This window comes from Triticum dicoccoides, chromosome 6B (genome assembly GCF_002162155.2).
Source record: "Triticum dicoccoides isolate Atlit2015 ecotype Zavitan chromosome 6B, WEW_v2.0, whole genome shotgun sequence".
Classification (NCBI taxonomy): Eukaryota; Viridiplantae; Streptophyta; class Magnoliopsida; order Poales; family Poaceae; genus Triticum; species Triticum dicoccoides.
This window is the reverse complement of record NC_041391.1, coordinates 34,927,598-34,951,934: the sequence shown is the minus strand read 5'-3', so window position 1 is coordinate 34,951,934 and position 24,337 is coordinate 34,927,598. Positions and strand designations below refer to the sequence as shown.

The 24,337-nt window shown below is 45.6% G+C and overlaps 1 protein-coding gene and 1 pseudogene across 1 annotated transcript; one reads left to right on the top strand and one right to left on the bottom strand.

Annotated features, from left to right (window-relative positions):
- Positions 1-632: 632 nt before the first annotated feature.
- LOC119319987 (glycerol-3-phosphate 2-O-acyltransferase 6-like) lies at positions 633-4,208 on the top strand. Its single transcript, XM_037594142.1, has 3 exons — positions 633-1,457; positions 2,193-2,315; positions 3,353-4,208. Exons 1-3 carry the CDS (start codon positions 822-824, stop codon positions 4,142-4,144), a joined length of 1,551 nt encoding a protein of 516 aa, XP_037450039.1. The 5' UTR covers positions 633-821; the 3' UTR covers positions 4,145-4,208.
- Positions 4,209-8,004: 3,796 nt separating this feature from the next.
- LOC119320649 overlaps positions 8,005-24,337 on the bottom strand; it is a 66,140-nt pseudogene continuing 49,807 nt past the window's right edge.

Sequence of the window (24,337 nt, the reverse complement as noted above, 5' to 3'; positions counted from 1 at the left end):
GTGGGGAAAAAAAGCAAAATAACGAGTGTGTCATATCATGATGAAACTTTGCAAACACTCGAAACATTCAACAAAGTTTCAACATTCATCATGGCAGGTGTATATTTGCCCAGGAGCAGCAGGGGACTTTCGTTGTGGCTTGACATAATTTTCTACTCCCTCTATTCCTAAATGTAAGTGTTTGTAGAGATTTCATTATGAACCACACATACATATGTATATAGATGCATTTTAGAGTGTAGATTCACTCATTTTGCTCTTTATGTGATCGATAGTAAATCGTTGCAAAGACTTGTATTTAGAAAAGGAGGGAGTAGTTGTGGGCCGTCAACGCATGCATGTATGCATGGTCCACGTACGTTCTCCTTCATTCATCATGCGTCCGTTGTTCGTGGACGGCTAAACCGCAGCACTTTGCGCATGCATGAATACCAATCGGTAGGATATTTTATCTCCGATCGGAGGCAGGGCCAGATCGAATCCAGCTCGGACCCGATCGGCATTAATCGGCCGGCCGGTGAACTAGTCGTAGCCGTCGTCCGACTCCGACTGGAGGTGGGGAAAGGTGGTTGGGCCGTATAAACAGAGGAGGTGGTGTTAGCGCTCTGCTTTCCACCTCTGCTCACCAAAAACACGAGTCTCTTGGCATCCACCCTTCGCCCGCCGTCGCCATCGCCATCGCCCACGCCCGCCGCGGCGCCGCTGGGCCGCTCAGCCAACCCCAGCAACCCGGCGTACAAATCCAGCGCGCATACCACTGGCCCAGGCCGCCCGGCATAATCGTCTCGTCCATCGATCCATCTCCGTCCGTCCGTCTGTCCATGGCGCCGCGCCCCGGAACGGCGGCGATGAGCAGATTCCCGCCGGTGTCGTCCTACGACGCGGCAGCGCGGGAGCGCCGCACCGCGGCCTCCGACCTGGACGGCACCCTGCTCGCCTCCTCCTCCGCGTTCCCCTACTACTTCCTCGTGGCGCTCGAGGCCGGCGGGTACCTCCGGGCCCTCGCGCTGCTCCTCCTCGCCCCGTTCATCCTGCTGCTCTACACCGCCGTCTCCGAGCCGGCCGCCATCGGGCTGCTCGTCTTCGCAACGTTCACGGGGCTCCGGGTGCGGGACGTGGAGGCCGTGGCGAGGGGCGTCCTCCCGCGGCACTACGCCGCCGGGGTGCGCGCCGACTCGTGGGAGGTGTTCCGGGGGTGCGGCGCGGGCAGGCGGGTCGTGGTCACGGCGTCGCCGGCTGTCATGGTGAGCCCGTTCGTCCGCGAGTTCCTGGGGGCCGAGGTGGCTGGCACCGAGCTCGGGACCTTCTGCGGGCGATTCACCGGGCTCATCAGCGGCGGGGTGCTCGTCGCCGGGAGGAAGAGGGAGGTCGTGGAGCGGCTGTTTGCCGGCGGGGACATGCCGGACGTCGGGCTCGGCGACCGCGAGAGCGACCATGACTTCATGGCCATCTGCAAGGTACTACTTACTAAATTCAATCTCCACAGCCGGTAAAATTCGATTGTTTTAACGAGAAAAGTTTCTTTGATTCGACGCAAACTTTCTTCAATAGAATTTCTCTAATTCATAGTAATTGGTACTCCTTTTTGAGTGACCAGAAATCGGACAACAGCTAATTTTGAAGTAAATGAATCAGCTAATTGTTTTTTGTGTGCTCAGAGCAGCAATCTCATCTACAGTAGCTTTTTCTTGTGGTAGTTGGAGTTGCAAGAAATTGTGTGGTTCCTATCTTTTGCTTACCCTTTCCAGAGCACCTTTTCTGTGCCTAGCTACCTGGGAAAAATTAGGATGGTTCTTCATTCTAGTTTCTACCTGCAAAATTCTCACATTTCATAGGAGTACTATTTACTAATCTGTGCCGAGTACTCGTGATTTTCTTTCAATTTTGCACCATTTCTTACTTTATTTATTTGTTTGGCAAAGAGTTCTGCTTGTCTAAGTGTTCAGTCTTCAGTGGCGAGATTATGCTAGTTTCTGGCAATCAAATCAAATCAAAGCACACATGTCTCGGTCCTGTTACACGTCGCTTTGGACTAAACAGTGATAGATTACTGTTGAATAGTCATTATTTATACTCCACTAATAATCCACGGATAAAAGCTATGCTCTGTTTGATTCAGAATATGCTAAAAAGGTTTTGCGGTTAGCAACGTTGATTAATCTGATTTGTTTCCCGCTCATGTACTTCTGCAGGAAGCGTACATGGTGCCCACGAACAAGCGCGCACCGCGGGCCGCCCCCGACGCTCTGCTGTCCCGCGTCGTGTTCCACGACGGCCGCCTTGTCCGCCGGCCAGACCCCGCGCACGCGCTCTTCGTGCTGGCCGATTTTTTGTCAAAAGAGACCACCTGCTGGATTGAAATGACAAAAAGGACCACCTCTGGGTCAGATTGACAGAAGAGACCCCCCTCGCCGTGGCGGCAGGCGCGGCGGGCGACGCGTGGCACTTGCCGCCACGGGGTGAGGCGGCTGGCCCTGCCGTCACGCTGCCAGGCGGCAGGCGGCCCGCAACGGATTTTCTCGTCCGCGCCCGCGTCGGACGGAATGGAGCCAGGCAGATGGGCCCTGCCCCCACCAGGTGGGGTGGCAGCACTGTGCCCTGCCGCTACAGGGCGAGGCGGCAACACTGTTGTTGGGCCATGCCGCCACAGTGTGTGGCGGCCGCACTGCTGCTGCTGCATGCATGCTTGATGTGGTAGCAATCACATCCATGACGACAACTAGTACTACGCCGATTCAGCTGATGTGTGCCCATGTTGTCTGCCTAAACACGAGCTTGACCTGTCACATAGTATGAATGAACTATCAAATTGGGATATACATATCGCACGAACTGGTTATATCACCCATTCCATTATTGATTGCTCGCCGTGTAAGATCACATCCATCATTATACACTTCGTGTCACCAGAGCCCGGCCTTTTTCTTCTAGAGAAGGCATCGCTACTGCAATTAAGACCTTAACGCGACACTACCGCAAAGCAGGCTGCCGTTACCGCGTTACAGGTGACACATCAAGCATGCATGCAGCAGCAGCCCGGCCGCCACACGCCATGGCGGCATGGCCCAGCAACAGTACTGCCGCCTCGCCCTGTGGCGGCAGGGCACAGTATTGCTGCCTCACCAGGTGGCGGCCGGGTCCACCTGCCTGGCTCTGTTCCGTCCGACGCGGGCGCGGATGAGAAAATCCGTTGCGGGCTGCCTGCCGCCTGGCAGCGTGGTGGCAGGGCTAGCCGCCTCACCCCGTGGCGGCAGGTGCCACGTGTCGCCCGACGTGCCTGCCGCCACGGCGAGGGGGTTTCTTTTGTCAATCTGACTTAAAGATGGTCTTTTTTGTCATTTCAATTCGGTAGATGGTCTCTTTTGACGAAAAATCCGCGCTGGCCTACCTCCCCGTTGGCTTCGCCCTGGCCGTGCTCCACGTCCTCATCAGCCTCTCTGTCCTGCGGCACCTCGTGCGCCACACGTACCGCCTGACCGGCATCCGGCTCGCCGTGCGGGGCACGGCCCCGCCGGCGCCGCGCGACGGCTCCCCGGGGTCCCTCCTCGTGTGCAATCACCGCACGGCGCTGGACCCCATCATCGTGGCCGTGGCGCTGGGGCGGCCTGTGACGTGCGTGACCTACAGCGTGAGCCGGCTGTCGATGGCCATCTCGCCGATCCCGGCGGTGGCGCTGGCGAGGGACAGGGAGGCCGACGCGGCGCGCATCGCGGCGCTGCTGAGCTCTGGGCGCGATGTGGTAGTGTGCCCCGAGGGGACGACGTGCCGGGAGCCGTGCCTGCTACGGTTCTCGGCGCTGTTCGCGGAGCTGACGGACCGGATAGTGCCTGTGGCGCTGGAGGCGTCACAGTCGACCTACTACGGGTCGACGGCGAGGGGGTGGAAGGCCTTGGACCCGTGGTTCTTCTACATGAACCCGCGGCCGGGGTACAAGGTGACGTTCCTGCCGGCGCTCCGGCCGGAGGATACGTGTGGCGCTGGCGGTAGGAGCGCCGTCGATGTGGCCAACCATGTGCAGGCGGTGATCGCCAAGGAGCTCGGGTACCGGTGCACGACGCTCACCAGGAAGGACAAGTACATGAAACTCGCCGGAAACGACGGCACAGTAGCAACCGCCGGCGACGATGGCAGGAAGTTTGCATAAACTGTTGAACTGTATATTGATAGTCACGATCCACGGAGCCAGATGAGTAGCGAACATTGTTAGACCTAGCTTGAGCTCACGCGAGATCAGGTAACGTTCAAGAGAAATAATGTTATTGTGCCGTGTTCAACAAACAACTTTTTCTTCTTGTTCTCTTATTTATTTATAGTTTACAAAGCTAACTGAAAATTGGAAAACACATGGGACGTCCGTGCGAGCACCGCCATTCCGCTGCTCATGCACGCGTCCCGACTATATTGCCGTGACCGTTGTATTGTCCCACCCCACGTTCCGATCAGGGCAAAAAGCTACCGTAACAAACTAGACCAAGTAGTAGCTTGGTTTATTTACTAATACGATTTTAATTGAATAAAAGACAAACTCATGAAACTGACAAAGAAACTACACCTAGACTTTAACAAAGCTGAATTTGTTTTGAAACACACGACGACAGCTGTTAACTGGCAAACATGCCCTAAATATGCTCAACGGATACTTTCACATCTTATCTTGTATTTACTAATTAGAGGCACCATCCAAGACACCACATTAATCCTAGAAACAAATCAAAATTATCCATCGGATCTCCCTATTGGTTTTCTACAACCGTGGGATTGTATCTGACGAGAAGTCCATGCACTTTATCCCACCTCCCACGTGAAATCCTCATCTACAGGCTGTAAAAAGGAAAAAGAAAGAAAGGTATATACAACCTAGGATGAAGCAAAGAAAAAAGAAAGAAAGGTATATCCCAACACGTCCATGAACACATCAGGCAGCAGCAGCCGTCGGCTGTCCATGAGGCCACGAAGCAAAGGAGCTATTGTGTACCAATGGTGCAGCTGTTCAAGAAACTGCAAAAGATACACAACACTGCTCCTCTCTTATGAAAGACAGCTTACTTTTCTGCCAAATCCATCTCACAGTTATGTCTTCTATCTACATGATTTTTGTACATATACAGAACTGGTGTAATTTAATTCAATGTGCCATGTTGCTAGAGGGAATAGATTGTTGGGGACGATTCTGTAGCTTTACAAAATTTCCTACAATAGTATGTAGGCATCTTCCCGAGTAATACTAATTAACTGCTATTTCATATGCCAACTATGTTTTCTATACGCATTATGTTTTGATAAGTCATCCATCCAATCTACGTATTCGTTATATACAGTCGTTACATTAAATACAGCTTGAAGATTTGTTGCTTCCTGGAGCTTCTTCATGTTGTCCTGAATTTTGGTGTTCCACCCAAAGAACGCCAGAGACTGCACTACTGCGGCGCGCGCTGGTGTCCGGAGAACAAGGCGCCGTCCTGTATGCTTACGTCTGCCAGCGACGCCTGGAAGGACGAGACCCTGGGCTGCATGCTGGCGTTGGCCTCGGAGGATCTCCCTGGCACAGACAACAACAGCGCTGGTAGCAATGACCACCGATCCCTTTCTCCACCACCAAATCTACTTATGAACTCACGTACATGCCATGCAATCCACTGATGAACGCACACACAACTGTGTGGACACATCATCCAATCACCTACATACTACACGGTACGACTTCTCCCATTAGCTTTCTGCTCCACCCCAAGCTCTTTTTCTTATTCTACAAAAAGTTCTTAATTAGAAGACAGTAGATCATAATGAGATATCATATTTGTATGGCCAAGGAAAATTGACAATCTTTTGTTCATGCATGTCCTAGGCCAGCTTCTTTTATTCCTGTGCACGCAATTTTGTTTTGTGTGTTATGATCTCTTATATTCACCTAATTGTCTGCAAGCGTGGAGTCCAAAGTAACGCCCTTATAGAAAATGTAAAAAAAATCTCTAAATTAACCTTGACATCATGAATCTAGAATTTTCATGTTTATGAAAAGAACTTAAAATCCATTTAACCTATAACATGGCATGATAGAACACCGTGCATGGATCCAGTTTTTAAAAAGCCTTCCAAAATCGAACAAAATGAAATGCTCTTATGTGTTCCCTGTAGTGCAATTCAGCATATGCATGCCGATAGTCAATATTAATTACCATAGAAAGTATGATCATTGTAACTGCATATTTTAAGATCAAATTAACTCTGCCAATCTCCATCAGTTTGTCATGCCAAAATTGACAACATATGCTACAAGAGATCACTTCATTTCTGCAGCTCTATAGAATTATAATTTATCAGTAAATGTGCATTTGAAGTTATTTTTTACATGGATAAATCAGCCTTCTAAGCCTGATAGAGTTTCCATACTCATATTTTTCAAATCCTTGATTAACCTGATGTGTTATGGCACAATGTAACTCATATATTGTATGGTAAACAAAGGAGAACATTGTACATGCATATTTAATCACAAACAGATAAAAAGTATGTCTATTATTTTCTAACACGGAATTGATACAAGTTTTCTTAATAAATAAATAAATAAATAAAGTGCTAGCTCGTGCGGGTGCACGGGTTGATGACTAGTTTTTATAACTCATTTTTAAATGTATGATATCAAATAGGATGATTTGTAATAGTACTTTCGTTATACATTATATCATTCTAATATATACTGGTCTAGAATTGAACAAAAAGTTAACTAGTGTTATGCTAGTTATTTATCTATTATATTGTCTTCTACATGAACTTGTCTTTTTTTAGCATAAACAGTGGGGATGGCACCTAGAGTGTACAAAACATTCCTTCAATAAAAAATTCTTCTAGAAAGAAAGAGATAGAATATGATAAATTGAATGCCTCTACCAATATTTGATGAGAGTCGGATGAGTAGTAGTGTATATGTAAGTCTATACAAAAGAGGGACGTAAAACGTAATGTCTACTAAGCGCCAAAATTAGATGTTTCTAGATAGTATGTTGTCCATATTAGTTGCAAAAAAATATAACGTTCTAGAGCATATGATTATATGTCTTATGATTTACTCCCTCCGTTCTCAAATATTTGTCTTTCTGGAGATTTTGACAACCGACTACATACGAAGCAAAATGAGTGAATTTACACTCTAAAATATGTCTACATACATCCTTATGCTGTAGTCCATTTGAAATGTCTAGAAAGACAAATATTTGGGAATGGAGGAAGTAGTAAGTAGAAGGTTCCTAGTGTATGCGTAGATCAGCAAGGTCCTTCTTCTCGTCGGTGATTATAAATAAAGCTACTAACCTTGGCAAACATATCCTACTTCCCTATTACCCAATTCAGGAAGTTAGAAACACATCAAATATATAGAAAAAAGGGAGTTGTTCAACTAAACATAGTTATAAGGGGTCATCAAAATGTCAAAATGAAGAGGCAAGTTTTGTTGATGAACATACTTTTACCACATTAGAAACTTCAGAATGATGATAATGAGGATCCAGTAACTGCTGTGCAAACGAGATCAAAGGAAAGTTACATGGATGTAGGTGTATAAAGAAAGGTAAACATTTTGACAACACAAATTACAAAAAGACTCAGAGGTGAATAGGGCATGAGTATGTATTGCTTGTCCTTATGAAGGATGAACAAGTCCACGAAGTACAGTTCCACAACCTCTTTGACCTATTCACTCCAGACATTGCCCAAGTTATTAAAGAGATACATATTGAGTACTCCAACCATTTCCCTATCTACACACATGCACTTTTTTAGTTGGCAGATGCCCCATAACCTCATGAGAGCCATAGGACCATGACCATGTTAAATGTGGCGCCTTCGAAAGTGATGTTGAAGAAACTTCATACGACGACACTAGAGAAAAACCATAATATTTTGTGACACTTGCACCATACATCTAAATATTACTGGCATACAAAAATATACACTCTTAAGTACTCTGATAACATCTATACCCTTACAAATGCATGGAAACAATATATATTATTTATGACTAGCATGTCGTGTTGTTGGGACAAGTAGTAACTTCTCCTTCCGGTGTATCGTCATTCCAAACACCTCTGTCATATCAAGGTCCTTATGCTGCATCTGACCAGGGAGCTCCCATTCAAAGCAATAGGCAAGGTTGGCCAGCATAATCTCCACGGATGCCTTGCCAAAATTTATCCTGGGACATATCCTTCGCCTGGCTCCAAACGGCAGGATCCCGAAATCCCTCCCCTTGTAGTCGGAGGACGCGGTGTCCTCAAACTTCTCAAGATGAACTCCTTTGCATCCTCCCATGCTCTGGGGTCTCTACCAATGGCCCATACATTGATGACGCCACAGGTTTCGGCAGGGACTGTGTAGCCGTTAATGACACACTTGTCCACGGAGAAGTGCGGGAGGAGGAGGGGCAATGGCGGGTGTAGTCGGAGTGTATCCTCCAAGACCGCCTTTAGGTAGGGCATGCCGGCCAAGTCGTCCTCCATGACCATTTGTTGACCCTCAGGTGTCTTGTCCCCGACCTCGGCTTGGAGTTTGGACATGAGGTGTGACTTTCGCATGAGCTCCACCATGGCGAACTCTAGGACTATGTATGACGTGTCCGTGCCATCTGCAAACTTGTCATGCATCCATGGATTCGATCTAATTAAATGTATGGTGAACATTAAGATGTGCTAGATAGTGCAAAGAAAGTCTCTCCATTCTATTAGAGATTTGGAGTATGTACCACGAGAATGGCCTTGACGTGCTGCGTAGGGAGGCTGTACTCGTCACTATTGGAATCAGGATCTTTGCCATCAGCCAACACAGTGTCGTCAGCCAGCTGACGGCAAAGAAGGTCTTTGCCATCATCTTGAAGAAAACTGATGGCAAAGAATGAGCTGACGGTAAAGGTCATGTTTGCCGTCGGCCAGCTCGTTGCCGTCTGCCAGCAGACGACATAGAAGCTTTGCCGTCAGCTAGCAGACGGCAAAGAGTGATGGTGGCCCACTAGCGAGGACCACCTAACGGACACTTTCTTTGCCGTCTGCTAGCGGACGTCAAAGCTTCGTTGCCGTCTGCTAGTAGACGACAACAAAAGTGGCCAAACTAACGTCCGTTAGCTAGGCTCTTTGCCATCTGCTAGCAGACGGCAAAGAACTGTGCCCTAACAAAACGCCAACGACCCCCGCTGACCCATCTCTCTGTCCCTGATACGTCTCCAACGTATCTATAATTTTTTTATTGTTAGATGGTGTTATATTATCATTCTTGGATGTTCTACAATCATGTTATATCATTTTTTGGTACTAACCTATTGACATAGTGCCCAGTGCCAGTTGCTGTTTTCTACATGTTTTTTACGTTGCAGGAAATCAATATCAAACGGAGTCCAAACGCAGCGAAACTTCGCGAGGATTTTTTTGCGCCAGAATACATCCACTGGGCCAAGAAAGCACTTGGGGGTGCCTCGAGGGGAGCAGCACCCACCAGGGCGCGCCAGGAGGCCCAGGCGCGCCCTGGTGGGTTGTGCCCACCTCGGGTGCCCCCTGAACCACCTCTTTGCTCTATAAATACCCTAGTATTCCAGAAACCCTAGGGGAGTCGACGAAAATCAATTCTAACCGTGGCAGATTCCAGAACCACCAGATCCAATCTAGACACCATCACAGAGGGGTTCACCACTTTGATGATGCGTGAGTAGTTCTTTGTAGACCTACGGGTCAGTAGTTAGTAGCTAGATGGATTCCTCTCTCTCTATCTCTCTTGATTATCAATATAATGGTCTCTTGGAGATCCATATGATGCAATTATTTTTCCGGTGTGTTTGTTGGGATCCGATGAACTTTCAGTTTATGATCAGATCTATGTTTTTATCCACGAAAGTTATTTGAGTCTTCTTTGATCTCTTATATGCATGATTTCTTATAGCCTCATATTTCTTCTCCGATAATTGGGTTTTGTTTGGCCAACTTGATCTATTTATCTTGCAATCGGAAGAGTTGCGTTGTAGTGGGTTCGATCTTAAAGTGCTGGGTCCCAGTGACAGAAGGGGAGCCGACACGTATGTATCGTTGCTACTAAGGATAACAAGATGGGATCTATATCTACATAAATAGATAAATGGATCTTGTCTACATCATGTCATCTTTCTTATTGCATTATTTTGTTTCTTCATGAACTTAATGCACTAGATGCATGCTGGATAGCGGTCGATGTGTGGAGTAATAGCAGTAGATGCAAGCAGGAATCGATCTACTAATCTTGGACGTGATGCCTATATAATGATCATTGCCTGGATATCGTCATGATTATTTGAAGTTCTATCAATTGCCCAACAGTAATTGTTTTCCCACCGTTTGCAATTTTTCTCGAGAGAAGCCACTAGTGAAACCTATGGCCCACGGGTCTTTTTTCATCATATTTGCCTTTGCGATCTATTTCCCTTTGCATTTATTTTCAGATCTATTAAATAAAAATACAAAAATACCTTGATGCAATTTATTTGTTCCGCGATTTATTTATCCAATCTACAACTTTTACCTCACGTTATTTGCCTATCTTGAGGCGCTGTACCCGAAAGGGGTTGACAACCCCTTTAACACGTCGGGTTGCGAGTATTTGTTATTTGTGTGCAGGTACTATTTACGTGGTGTGAGGAGGTTTTCTTACTGGTTCGATAACCTTGGTCTCATCACTGAGGGAAATACCTACCGTCGCTATACTGCATCATCCCTTCCTCTTTGGAGAAATACCGACGTTGTTCTAGCAGACATCAAAAGGAATTTCTAGCGCCGTTGCCGGGGAGGATCTTCAACATAAACCAGGTTCCTAATCACAAATATCATCTCCTCGCAATTTACATTATTTGACATTTGCTTCTCGTTTTCCTCTCCCCCACTTCAAAAAAAATTGCCGTTTTATTCGCCCCTCTTTTTCGTTCACCATTTTCTTGTCAGATCTGTTTATTAGTGCAATCTTGTTGTGAAGTCATCATGACTCAAGAGAACACCAAGTTGAGTGATTTCTCAAATACCAACAACAATGATTTTATTAGCACTCCGATTGCTCCTCCCGCCACTAGTGCGGAGTCTTGTGATATTAATACTGCTTTGCTGAATCTTGTCATGAAAGATCAATTTGCCGGTACTCCTAATGAGGATGCCGCGTCCCATCTTAACACATTCGTGGAATTATGCGATATGCAAAAGAAAAAAATATGTGGACAATGATGTTGTGAAGTTGAAATTATTTCTGTTTTCTTCGCGAGATCGTGCCAAATTTTGGTTTTCTTCCTTGCCTCGCAATAGGATCGATTCTTGGAACAAGTGCAAAGATGTTTTTATTACTAAGTATTTTCCGCCCGCAAAATTATTTCCCTTAGAACCCAGATCATAAATTTCAAGTAACTTGAACATGAGCATGTTGCACAATCTTGGGAATGGATGAAATTGATGCTAAGGAATCACCCAACTCATGGGTTAAATCTTTGGATGATCATACAAATTTTTTATGTGGGATTGAATTTTGTTTCTCGTAATCTTTTAGATTCCGCTGCGGGGGTACTTTTATGGAAATTACTTTGGGTGAAACTACTAAATTGCTAGATAATATTATGGCAAATTACTCACAATGGCATAGCGTAAGAGCTCCTAATAGTAAAAAAAGTCAATTCGGTAGAAGAAATAAATTCTTTGAGTGAAAAATTTGGTGCTATTATGAAGATGGTTGCTAATAAAAGTGCTCCTATTTATATTAGTGATGTGCCTTTGTATACTTTGATTGAGCAAAATAGTGATGCCATAGATGTGAATTTTGTCTAGCGAAACAATTTCAATAACAATGCTTATAGAGGCAATTTTTGTTGAGGAACATAGTAATTTCAAAAAAGAAAAAAATCCGACGCACACGCAAGATCGTGGTGAGGCATAGCAACGAGAGGGGAGAGTGTTGTGTTGGAAATATGCCCTAGAGGCAATAATAAATTAGTTATTATTAAATTTCCCTGTTCATGATAATCGTTTATTATCCATGCTATAATTGTATTGATAGGAAACTCAGATACATGTGTGGGTACATAGACAACACCATGTCCCTAGTAAGCCTCTAGTTGACTAGCTCGTTGATCAATAGATGGTTATGGTTTCCTGACCATGGACATTGGATGTCGTTGATAACGGGATCACATCATTAGGAGAATGATGTGATGGACAAGACCCAATCCTAAGCCTAGCACAAAGATCGTGTAGTTCGTATGCTAAAGCTTTTCTAAATGTCAAGTATCATTTCCTTAGACCATGAGATTGTGCAACTCCCAGATACCGTAGGAATGCTTTGGGTGTACCAAACGTCACAACTTAACTGGGTGGCTATAAAGGTACACTACGGGTATCTCCGAAAGTGTCTGTTGGGTTGGCACGAATTGAGACTGGGATTTGTCACTCCATGTAACGGAGAGTTATCTCTGGGCCCACTCGGTAGGACATCATCATAATGTGCACAATGTGACCAAGGGGTTGATCACGGGATGATGTGTTACGGAACGAGTAAAGAGACTTGTCGGTAACGAGATTGAACAAGGTATGGGGATACCGACGATCGAATCTCGGGCAAGTACAATATCGTTGGACAAAGGGAATTGTATACGGGATTGATTGAGTCCTTGACATCGTGGTTCATCCGATGAGATCATCGTGGAACATGTGGGAGCCAACATGGGTATCTAGATCCCTCTATTGGTTATTGGCCGGGGAGTTGTCTCGGTCATGTGTGCATGGTTCCCGAACCCGTAGGGTCTACACACTTAAGGTTCGGTGACACTAGGGTTGTAGAGATAATAGTATACGGTAACCCGAATGTTGTTCGGAGTCCCGGATGACATCACAGATGTCACGAGGAGTTCCGGAGTGGTCCGGAGGTAAAGATTTATATATAGGAAGTCCAGTTTCGGCCACCGGGAAAGTTTCAGGGGTCATCGGTATGGTACCGGGACCACCAGAAGGGTCCCGGGGGTCCACCGGGTGGGGCCACCTATCCCGGAGGGCCCCATAGGCTGAGGGGGCGTGGGAACCAGCCCCTGGTGGGCTGGTGCGCCCCCCTTTGGGCCTCCCATGCGCCTAGGGTTAGAAACCCTAAGGGGTGGGGGCGCCTCCACTTGGCTTGGAGGCCAAGCCACCCCTAGGGCCGCCGCCCCCCTCCCTAGATGGGATCTACAAGGGGCCGGCGCCCCCCCTAGGCCCCTATATATAGTGGAGGGGAGGGAGGGCAGCCGCACCTGAGTCCCTGGTGCCTCCCTCCCTCCCGTGACACCTCTTCCTCCCCGCTTGCGCTCGGCGAAGCCCTGCCGGGATCCCGCTACTTCCACCACCACACCGTCGTGCTGCTCGATATCCATCAACCTCTCCTTCCCTTGCTGGATAAAGAAGGAGGAGATGTCTCTCCCAACCGTACATGTGTTGAACGCGGAGGTGCCGTCCGTTCGGCACTAGGATCATCGGTGATTCGGATCACGACGAGTACGACTCCATCAACCCCGTTCACTTGAACGCTTCCGCTTAGCGATCTACAAGGGTATGTAGATGCACTCTCCTTCCCCTTGTTGCTGGTCTCTCCATAGATAGATCTTGGTGACTCGTAGGAATTTTTTTGAATTTCTGCTACGTTCCCCAAAGTGGCATCATGAGCCAGGTCTATTGCGTAGATTCTTTGCACGAGTAGAACACAAAGTAGTTGTGGGCGTTGATTTTGTTCAATATGCTTACCGTTACTAGTACAATCTTGTTTCGACTGTATTGTGGGATGAAGCGGCCTGGACCGACCTTACACGTACACTTACGTGAGACAGATTCCACCGACTGACATGCACTTGTTGCATAAGGTGGCTAGCGGGTGCCAGTCTCTCCCACTTTAGTCGGATCGGATTTGATGAAAAGGGTCCTTATGAAGGGTAAATAGCAATTGGCATATCACGTTGTGGTTCATGCGTAGGTAAGAAATGTTCTTGCTAGAAACCCATAGCAGCCACGTAAAACATGCAAACAACAATTAGAGGACGTCTAACTTGTTTTTGAAGGGTATGCTATGTGATGTGATATGGCCAAGAAGAATGTGATGAATGATATGTGATGTATGAAATTGATCATGTTCTTCTAATAGGAATCACGACTTGCATGTTGATGAGTATGACAACCGGCAGGAGCCATAGGAGTTGTCTTAATTTATTGTATGACCTGCGTGTCATTGAACAACGCCATGTAATTACTTTACTTTATTGCTAACCGGTAGCCATAGTAGTAGAAGTAATAGTTGGCGAGACAACTTCATGAAGACACGATGATGGACATCACGATGACGGAGATCATGGTGTCATGCCGGTGACGATGATGATCGTGGAGCCCCGAAGATGGAGATCAAAAGGAGCAAAATGATACTGCCCATATCATGTTGCTTTTTGATTGCATGTGATGTTTATCATGTTTATGCATCTTATTTGCTTAGAACGACGGTAGTAAATAAGATGACCCCTCATTTAAATTTCAAGAAAGTGTCCCCCCTAACTGTGCACCGTTGCGAAAGTTCGTCGTTTCGAAGCACCACGTGATGATCGGGTGTGATAGATTCTAACATTCACATACAATGGGTGTAAGCCAGATTTACACACGCGAAACACTTAGGTTAACTTGACGAGCCTAGCATGTACAGACATGGCCTCGGAACACAAGAGACCGAAAGGTCAAGCATGAGTCGTATGGTGGATACGATCAACATGAAGATGTTCACCGATGATGACTAGTCATTCTCACGTGATGATCGGACACGGCCTAGTTGATTCGGATCATGTAATCACTTAGATGACTAGAGGGATGTCTATCTAAGTGGGAGTTCATAAGATGAACTTAATTATCCTGAACATAGTCAAAAACCCTTAGCAAATTATGTCATAGCTCGCGCTTAGTTCTACTATTTTAGATATGTTCCTAGAGAAAATGTAGTTGAAAGTTGACAGTAGCAATTATGCGGACAGTAGAAGGCTTATGTCCTTAATGCACTGCTCGGTGTGCTGGACCTCGAACGTGGTCTGTCGATGTTGCGAACATCTGACATACACGTTTTGATGACTACATGATAGTTCGGTAATGTTAAATGGTTTAGAATTGAGGCACCGAAGACATTTTTGAAATGTCGCAGAACATATGAGATGTTTCGAGGGCTGAAATTGGGATTTCAGGCTCGTGCCCACGTCAAGAGGTATGAGACCTCCGACAATTTTCTTAGCCTGCAAACTAAGGGAGAAAAGCTCAATCGTTGAGCTTGTGCTCAGATTGTCTGAGTACAACAATCACTTGAATCGAGTGGAAGTTGATCTTCCAGATGAGATAGTGATGTTTCTCCAAAGTCATTGCCACCAAGCTGCTAGAGCTTTGTGATGAACTATAAAATATCAGGGATAGATATGATGATCCTTGAAATATTCGCAATGTTCGACACCGCGAAAGTAGAAATCAAGAAGGAGCATCAATTGTTGATGGTTAGTGAAACCACTAGTTTCAAGAAGGGCAAGGGCAAGAAGGGGTACTTCATGAAACGGCAAATCAGTTGCTGCTCCAGTGAAAAAACCCAGGGTTGAACCCAAACCCGAGACTAAGTGCTTCTGTAATGAGGGAACGAACACTGAAGCAGAACTACCCTAGATACTTGGTAGATGAGAAGGCTGGCAAGGTTGACAGAAGTATATTGGATATACATTGAATCAAATGTGTACTTTACTAGTACTCCTAGTAGCACCAGGGTATTGAGATACCGGTTCGATTGCTAAGTGTTAGTAACTCAAAGTAAAAGGCTACGGAATAAACGGAGACTAGCTAATGGTGAGATAATGATGTGTGTTGGAAGTGTTTCCAAGGTTGATGTGATCAAACATCGCACGCTCCCTCTACCATCAAGATTAGTATTAAACCTGAATAATTGTCATTTGGTGTTTGCGTTGAGCATAGACATGATTGGATTATGTCTATCGCAATACGGTTATTCATTTAAGGAGAATAATGGTTACTCTATTTATTTGAATAATACCTTCAATGGTCTTGCACCTAAAAGAATGGTTTATTGAATCTCGATCGTAGTGATACACATTTTCATGCCAAAAGATATAAGATAGTAATGATAGTACCACTTACTTATGGAACTGCCATGTAAGTCACATTGGTGTAAAACGCATGGAGAAGCTCCATGTCGATGGATCATTTGGACTCACTTGATTTTGAATCAGTTGAGATATGCAAATCATACCACATGGGCGAGATGACTGAAAAGCCTCGTTTTCAGTAAGATGGAACAAGATGGCAACTTGTTGGAAGTAACACATTTTGATGTGTGCAGTCCAATGAGTGCCGAGGCATGCAGTGAATATCGTTATGTTCTTACTTCACAGATGATTTGAGTAGATGTTGAGTATATTTACTTGATGAAACACAAGTCTGAATTATTGAATGGTTGAAGTAATTTCAGAGTGAAGTTGAAGATCATCGTGACAAGAGGATAAAATGTCTATGATATGATCATAGAGATGAGTATCTGAGTTACGAGCTTTGGCACGCAATTAAGACATTGTGGAAATTGTTTCACAATTAATACCGCCTGGAACACCATAGTGTGATGGTGTGTCCGAACATCATAGTTGCATCCTATTGGATATGGTGCGTACCATGATGTCTCTTATCGAATTACCACTATCATTCATGGGTTAGGCATTAGACACAACCGCACTCACTTTAATAGGGCACCACGTAATTCCGTTGAGATGACACCGTTTGAACTATGGTTTGGAGAAACCTAAGTTGTCGTTTCTTAAAAGTTTGGGGCTGCGATGCTTATGTGAAAAAGTTTCAGGATGATAAGCTCGAACCAAAGCGGATAAAATGCATCTTCATAGGACACCCAAAAACAGTTGGGTGTACCTCCTATTTCAGATCCGGAAGCAAAAGGTTTGTTTCTAGAAATGGGTCCTTTCTCGAGGAAAAGTTTCTGTCAAAAGAATTGAGTGGGAGGATGGTGGAGACTTGATGAGGTTATTGAGCCATTACTTCAAGCAGTGTGTAGCAGGGCACAGGAAGTTGTTCCTATGGCACCTACACCAATTGAAGTGGAAGTTGATGATAGTGATCATGAAACTTCGGATCAGGTCACTACCAAACCTCGTAGGACGACAAGGACGTGTACTGCTTCGGAGTGGTATGGTAATCCTGTCTTGGAGGTCATGTTGCTAGACAACAATGAACCTACGAGCTATGGAGAAGCGATGGTGGGCCCGGATTCCGACAAATGGCTCGGGGCCATAAAATTCGAGAGAGGATCCATGACTTTGGAAGAAATACTTGATGGTCGTAAGGCTATTGGGTACAAATGGATTTTAAAAGGAAGACAGACAATGATGGTAAGTATCACCATTAAGAAAGCTCGACTTGTCGTTAAGATGTTTTCCGACAAGTTCAAGGAGTTGACTACGGTGAGTCTTTCTCACTCGTAGCGATGCTAAGAGTCTGTTGGAATTATATTAGCAATTACTGCATGATTTATGATATCTTGAAGATAGAATGTCAAAACATTGTTTGCTCGACGATATCCTTGAGGAAAGGTTGTATGTGATACAACCAGAAGGTTTTGTCAATCCTGAAAGACGCTAATAAGTATGCAAAGCTCCAGCTATCCTTCTAAGGACTAGAGTAAGCATCTCGGAGTTGGAATATACGCTTTGATGAGATGATCAATGATTTTGGGTTTATACAAAGTTTATGAGAAACTTGTATTTCCAAAGAAGTGTGTGGGAGCACTATAGAATTTCTGATGAGTATATGTTGTTGACGTATTGTTGATCAGAAATGATGTAGAATTTCTGGAAAGCATATAGGGTTATTTGAAAAGTGATTTTCAATAGAAAACCTGGATTAAGCTGCTTGAACATTGAGCATAAAGATCTATGAGGATAGATCAAAAATGCTAAATGGTACTTTCAAATGAGCAGATACCTTGACATGATCTTGAAGGTGTTCAAGATGGATCAGTCAAAGAAGGAGTTCTTGCCTGAGTTGTAAGGTATGAAGTTAAGAGTTAAAGCTCGAACACGGCAGAAGAGAGAGAAAGGACGAAGGTCGTCCCCTATGCTTCGGACGTAGGCTCTATAGTATGCTATGCTGTGTACCGCACCAGAAGTGTGCCTTGCCATAAGTCTGGCAAGGGGGTACAAGAGTGATCCAGGAATGGATCATTGGACATCGGTAAAAATTTTCCTTGGAGTAAATAAGGAAATGTTTCTCGATTATGGAGGTGATAAAGAGTTCGGCGTACGTAAAGGGTTACGTCGATGCAAGCTTTAACACCTATCCGAATGACTCTGAGTAGCAAACCGGATACGTATAGTGGGGCGACCATTTGGAATAGCCGCAAGTGGAGCGTGGAAGCAACATTTACAAATATGACCTAGAGATTTGCGAAATACATACGGATCTGAATGTTGCAGACTCGTTGACTAAAAATCTCTCTCTGAAGCAAAACATGATCAAACCCCAGTACTCATTGAGTCTTAATCACATGGTGATCTGAACTAGTTTAGTGACACTAGTAAACTCTTTGGATGTTGGTCACATGGCGATGTGACCTGTCAGTGTTAATCACATGGCGATGTGAACTAGATTATTGACTCTAGTGCAAGTGGGAGACTGTTGGAAATATGCCCTAGAGGCAATAATAAATTAGTTATTACTATATTTCCCTGTACATGATAATCATTTATTATCCATGCTATAATTGTATTGATAGGAAACTCAGATACATGTGTGGGTACATAGACAACACCATGTCCCTAGTAAGCCTCTAGTTGACTAGCTCGTTGATCAATAGATGGTTACGGTTTCCTAACCATGGACATTGGATGTCGTTGATAACGGGATCACATCATTAGGAGAATGATGTGATGGACAAGACCCGATCCTAAGCCTAGCACAAAGATCGTGTAGTTCGTATGTTAAAGCTTTTCTAAATGTCAAGTATCATTTCCTTAGACCATGAGATTGTGCAACTACCGGATACCATAGGAATGCTTTGGGTGTACCAAACGTCACAATGTAACTGGGTGGCTATAAAGGTGCACTACGGGTATCTCCGAAAGTGTCTGTTGGGTTGGCACGAATCGAGACTGGGATTTGTCACTCCGTGTAATGGAGAGGTATCTCTGGGCCCACTCGGTAGGACATCATCATAATGTGCACAATGTGACCAAGGAGTTGACGGGATGATGTGTTACGGAACGAGTAAAGAGACTTGTCGGTAACAAGATTGAACAAGGTATCGGGATACCGATGATCGAATCTCGGGCAAGTACAATACCGCTGGACAAAGGGAATTGTATACGGGATTGATTGAGTCCTTGACATCGTGGTTCATCCGATGAGATCATCGTAGAACATCTGGGAGCCAACATGGGTATCCAGATCCCGCTGTTGGTTATTGTCCGGGGAGTTGTGTCGGTCATGTCTGCATGGTTCCCGAACCCGTAGGGTCTACACACTTAAGGTTCGGTGACACTAGGGTTGTAGAGATAATAGTCTGCGGTAACCTGAATGTTGTTCGGAGTCCCAGATGAGATCTCGGACGTCACGAGGAGTTCCGGAGTGGTCCGGAGGTAAAGATTTATATATAGGAAGTTCAGTTTCGGCCACCGAGAATGTTTTGGGGGTCATCGCTATTGTACCGGGACCACCGGAAGGGTCCCGGGGGTCCACCGGGTGGGGCCACCTATCCTGGAGGGCCCCATAGGCTGAGGGGGCATGGGAACCAGCCCCCGGGTGGGATGGTGCGCCCCCCTTTGGGCCTCTCATGCGGCTAGGGTTAGAAACCCTAAGGGGTGGGGGCGCCTCCACTTGGCTTGGAGGCCAAGCCACCCCTAGGGCCGCCACCCCCCTCCCTACATGGGATCTACAAGCGGCCGGTGCCCCCCTAGGCCCCTATATATAGTCGAGGGGAGGGAGGGCAGCCGCACCTGAGTCCCTGGCGCCTTCCTCCCTCCCGTGACACCTCTTCCTCCCCGCTTGCGCTTGGCGAAGCCCTGCCGGGATCCCGCTCCTTCCACCACCACGGCGTCGTGCTGCTAGATATCCATCAACCTCTCCTTCCCTTGCTGGATAAAGAAGGAGGAGATGTCTCTCCCAACCGTACATGTGTTGAACGCGGAGGTGCCGCCCGTTCGGCGCTAGGATCATCGATGATTTGGATCACGACGAGTACGACTCCATCAACCCCGTTCACTTGAACGCTTCCGCTTAGCAATCTACAAGGGTATGTAGATGCACTCTCCTTCCCCTCATTGCTGGTCTCTCCATAGATAGATCTTGGTGACTCGTAGCAAATTTTTTGAATTTCTGCTACGTTCCCCAACATGTTGTCCACGTACCCTCATAGACCGATAGCGGAAGCGTTATAACAACGCGGTTGATATAGTCGTACGTCTTCACGGCCCGACCGATCAAGCACCGAAACTACGGCACCTCCGAGTTCTAGCACACGTTCAGCTCGATGACGATTCCCGGACTCCGATCCAGCAAAGTGTCGGGGAAGAGTTCTGTCAGCACGACGGTGTGGTGACGGTCTTGATGTTCTACCATCGCAAGGCTTCGCCTAAGCACCGCTACAGTATTATCGAGATGGACTATGGTGTTGGGGGCCACCGCACACGGCTAAGGGATCCAAGGGATCAATTGTTGTGTGTATGGGGTGCCCCCCTCCTCCCTATATGAAGGAGTGGAGGAGGGGGCCGGCCAAGGGGGGTGGCGCGCCCAAGGGGGGGAGTCCAACTCCCACCGGGAGTAGGACTCCCCTTTTTCCTATTAGGAGTAGGAGAGGGAAGGAAGAGGAAGGAGGGAGGAAGGAAAGGGGGGCCGGCCTCCCCTCCCAATTCGGATTGGGCTTTGGGGAGGGGGGCGCCGCCTCCCTTGCTCCTTTCCCCTCCTTTCCATTAAGGCCCAATAAGGCCCATATACCTCCCGGGGGGTTCCGATAACCTCTCGGTGATCCGGTATTGTCCCAATATCACCCGGAACCTTTCCGGTGTCCAAATATAGTCGTCCAATATATCGATCTTTATGTCTAGAACATTTCAAGACTCCTCGTCAAGTTTGTGATCATATCCGGGACTCCGAACAACCTTCGGTACATCAAAATATATAAACTCATAATGAAACTGTCATCGTAACGTTAAGCGTGCGGACCCTACGGGTTCGAGAACAATGTAGACATGACCGAGACACGTCTCCGGTCAATAACCATTAGCGGAACCTGGATGCTCATATTGGCTCCCACATATTCTACGAAGATCTTTATCGGTCAGACCGCATAACAACATACGTTGTTCCCTTTGTCATCGGTATGTTACTTGCCCGAGATTCGTTCGTCCTTATCTCAATACCTAGTTCAATCTCGTTACTGGCAAGTCTCTTTACTCGTTCCGTAATACATCATCCCGCAACTAACTCATTAGTTGCAATGCTTGCAAGGCTTATAGTGATGTGCATTACCGAGTGGGCCCAGAGATACCTCTCCGACAATCGGAGTGACAAATCCTAATCTCGAAATATGCCAACCCAACATGTACCTTCGGGGACACCTGTAGAGCTCCTTTATAATCACCCAGTTACGTTGTGACGTTTGGTAGCACACAAAGTGTTCCTCCGGTAAACGGGAGTTGCATAATCTCATAGTCATAGGAACATGTATAAGTCATGAAGAAAGCAGTAGCAACATACTAAACGATCAAGTGCTAAGGCTAACGGACTGGGTCAAGTCAATCACATCATTCTCCTAATGATGTGATCCCGTTAATCAAATGACAAATCTTTTGTCCATGGCTAGGAAACATAACCATCTTTGATAAACGAGCTAGTCAAGTAGAGGCATACTAGTGACACTATGTTTGTCTATGTATTCACACATGTATTATGTTTCCGGTTAATACAATTCTAGCATGAATAATAAACATTTATCATGATATAAGGAAATAAATAATAACTTTATTATTGCCTCTAGGGCATATTTCCTTCAGTCTCCCACTTGCACTAGAGTCAATAATCTAGTTCACATCATCATGTCATTCAACACCAATATTCACATCTGTATGTGATTTACACCCATAGTTCACATCGTCATGTGACCAACACCCAAAGGGTTTACAGAGTCAATAATCTAGTTGACATCGCTATGTGATTAACACCCAAAGAGTACTAAGGTATGATCATGTTTTGCTCATGAGAGAAGTTTTAGTCAACGGGTCTGTCACATTCAGAGCCGTATGTATTTTGCAAATATTCTATGTCTACAATGCTCTGCATGGAGCTACTCTAGCTAATTTCTCCCACTTTCAATATGTATCCGGATTGAGACTTAGAGTCATCTGGATTGGTGTAAAATCTTGCACCGATGTAACTCTTTATGACGGGCTCTTTTTATCACCTCCATAATCCAGAAACATCTCCTTAGTCCTCACTAAGGATATTCTTGACTGCTGTCCAGTGATCTACTCTTAGATCAAAATTGTATTCCTTTGCCAAACTCAGAGCAAGGTATACAATAGGTCTGGTACACAGCATAGCATACTTTATAGAACCTATGACTGAGGCATAGGGAATGACTTTTCATTCTCTTTCTATTTTCTGCCATGGTCGGGTTTTGAGTCTTACTCAACTTCACACCTTGCAAAACAGGCAAGAACTCTTTCTTTGACTGTTCCATTTTGAACTACTTCAAAATCTTGTCAAGCTATGTACTCATTGAAAAATCTTATCAAGCATCTTGATCTATCTCTATAGATCTTGATGCTCAATGTGTAAGTAGCTTTACTAAGGCCTTTCTTTTAAAGAACCCCTTTTAAACATTTCTTTATGTTTTCCAGAAAAGTCTAAATCATTTCTGATCAACAATATGTCACTCACATATACTTATCAGAAAGGCTGTAGTGCTCCCACTCACTTTATTGTAAATGCAGGCCTTTCCAAAAGTCTGTAAAACCATATGCTTTGATCAAATCATCAAACCGTATATTCCAACTCCGAGATGCTTGCACCAGTCCATTGATGGATCGCTGGAGCTTGCACACTTTGTTAGCACCTTTAGGATTGACAAAACCTTCTGGTTGCATCATATACAACTCTTCTTTAATAAATCCATTAAGGAATGCAGTTTTGACATCCATCTGCAAACTTGTCATGCATCCATGGATTCGATCTAATTAAATGTATGGTGAACATTAAGATGTGCTAGATAGTGCAAATAAAGTCTCTCCATTCTATTAGAGATTTGGAGTATGTACCACGAGAATGGCCTTGACGTGCTGTGTAGGGAGGCTGTACTCGTCACTACTGCAATCAGGATCTTTGCCATCAGCCAATACAGTGTCGTCAGCCAGCTGACGGCAAAGAAGGTCTTTGCCATCATCTTCAAGAAAACTGATGGCAAAGAATGAGCTGATGGTAAAGGTCATGTTTGCCGTCAGCCAGCTCGTTGCCGTCTGCCAGCAGACGACATAGAAGCTTTGCCATCAGCTAGCAGACGGCAAAGAGTGAGGGTGGCCCACTAGCGAGGACCACCTAACGAACACTTTCTTTGCCGTCTGCTAGCGGATGTCAAAGCTTCGTTGCCGTCTGCTAGTAGACGATAACGAAAGTGCCCAAACTAACGTCCGTTAGCTAGGCTCTTTGCCATCTGCTAGCAGACGGTAAAGAACCGTGCCCTAACAAAATGCCAACGACCCCCGCTGACCCATCTCTCTGTCCCTGATACGTCTCCAAAGTACATACGGATCTGAATGTCGCAGATCCGTTGACTAAACCTCTCTCGCGAGCGAAACATGATCAACACCAGAAGTCTATGGATGTTCGATTCATCACAATGTAACTAGATTATTGACTCTAGTGCAAGTGGGAGACTGTTGGAAATATGCCCTAGAGGCAATAATAAAAGTGTTATTATTATATTTCTTTGTTCATGATAATAGTCTTTCATTCATGCTATAACTGTATTATCCGGAAATCGTAATACACGTGTGAATACATAGACCACAATATGTCCCTAGTGAGCCTCTAGTTGACTAGCTCGTTGTGATCAATAGATAGTCATGGTTTCCTGGCTATGGACATTGGATGTCGTTGATAACGGGATCACATCATTAGGAGAATGATGTGATGGACAAGACCCAATATTAAGCATAGCACAAGATCGTGTAGTTCGTTTTGCTAGAGCTTTTTCAATGTCAAGTATCTCTTCCTTAGACCATGAGATCGTGTAACTACCGGATACTGTAAGAGTGCTT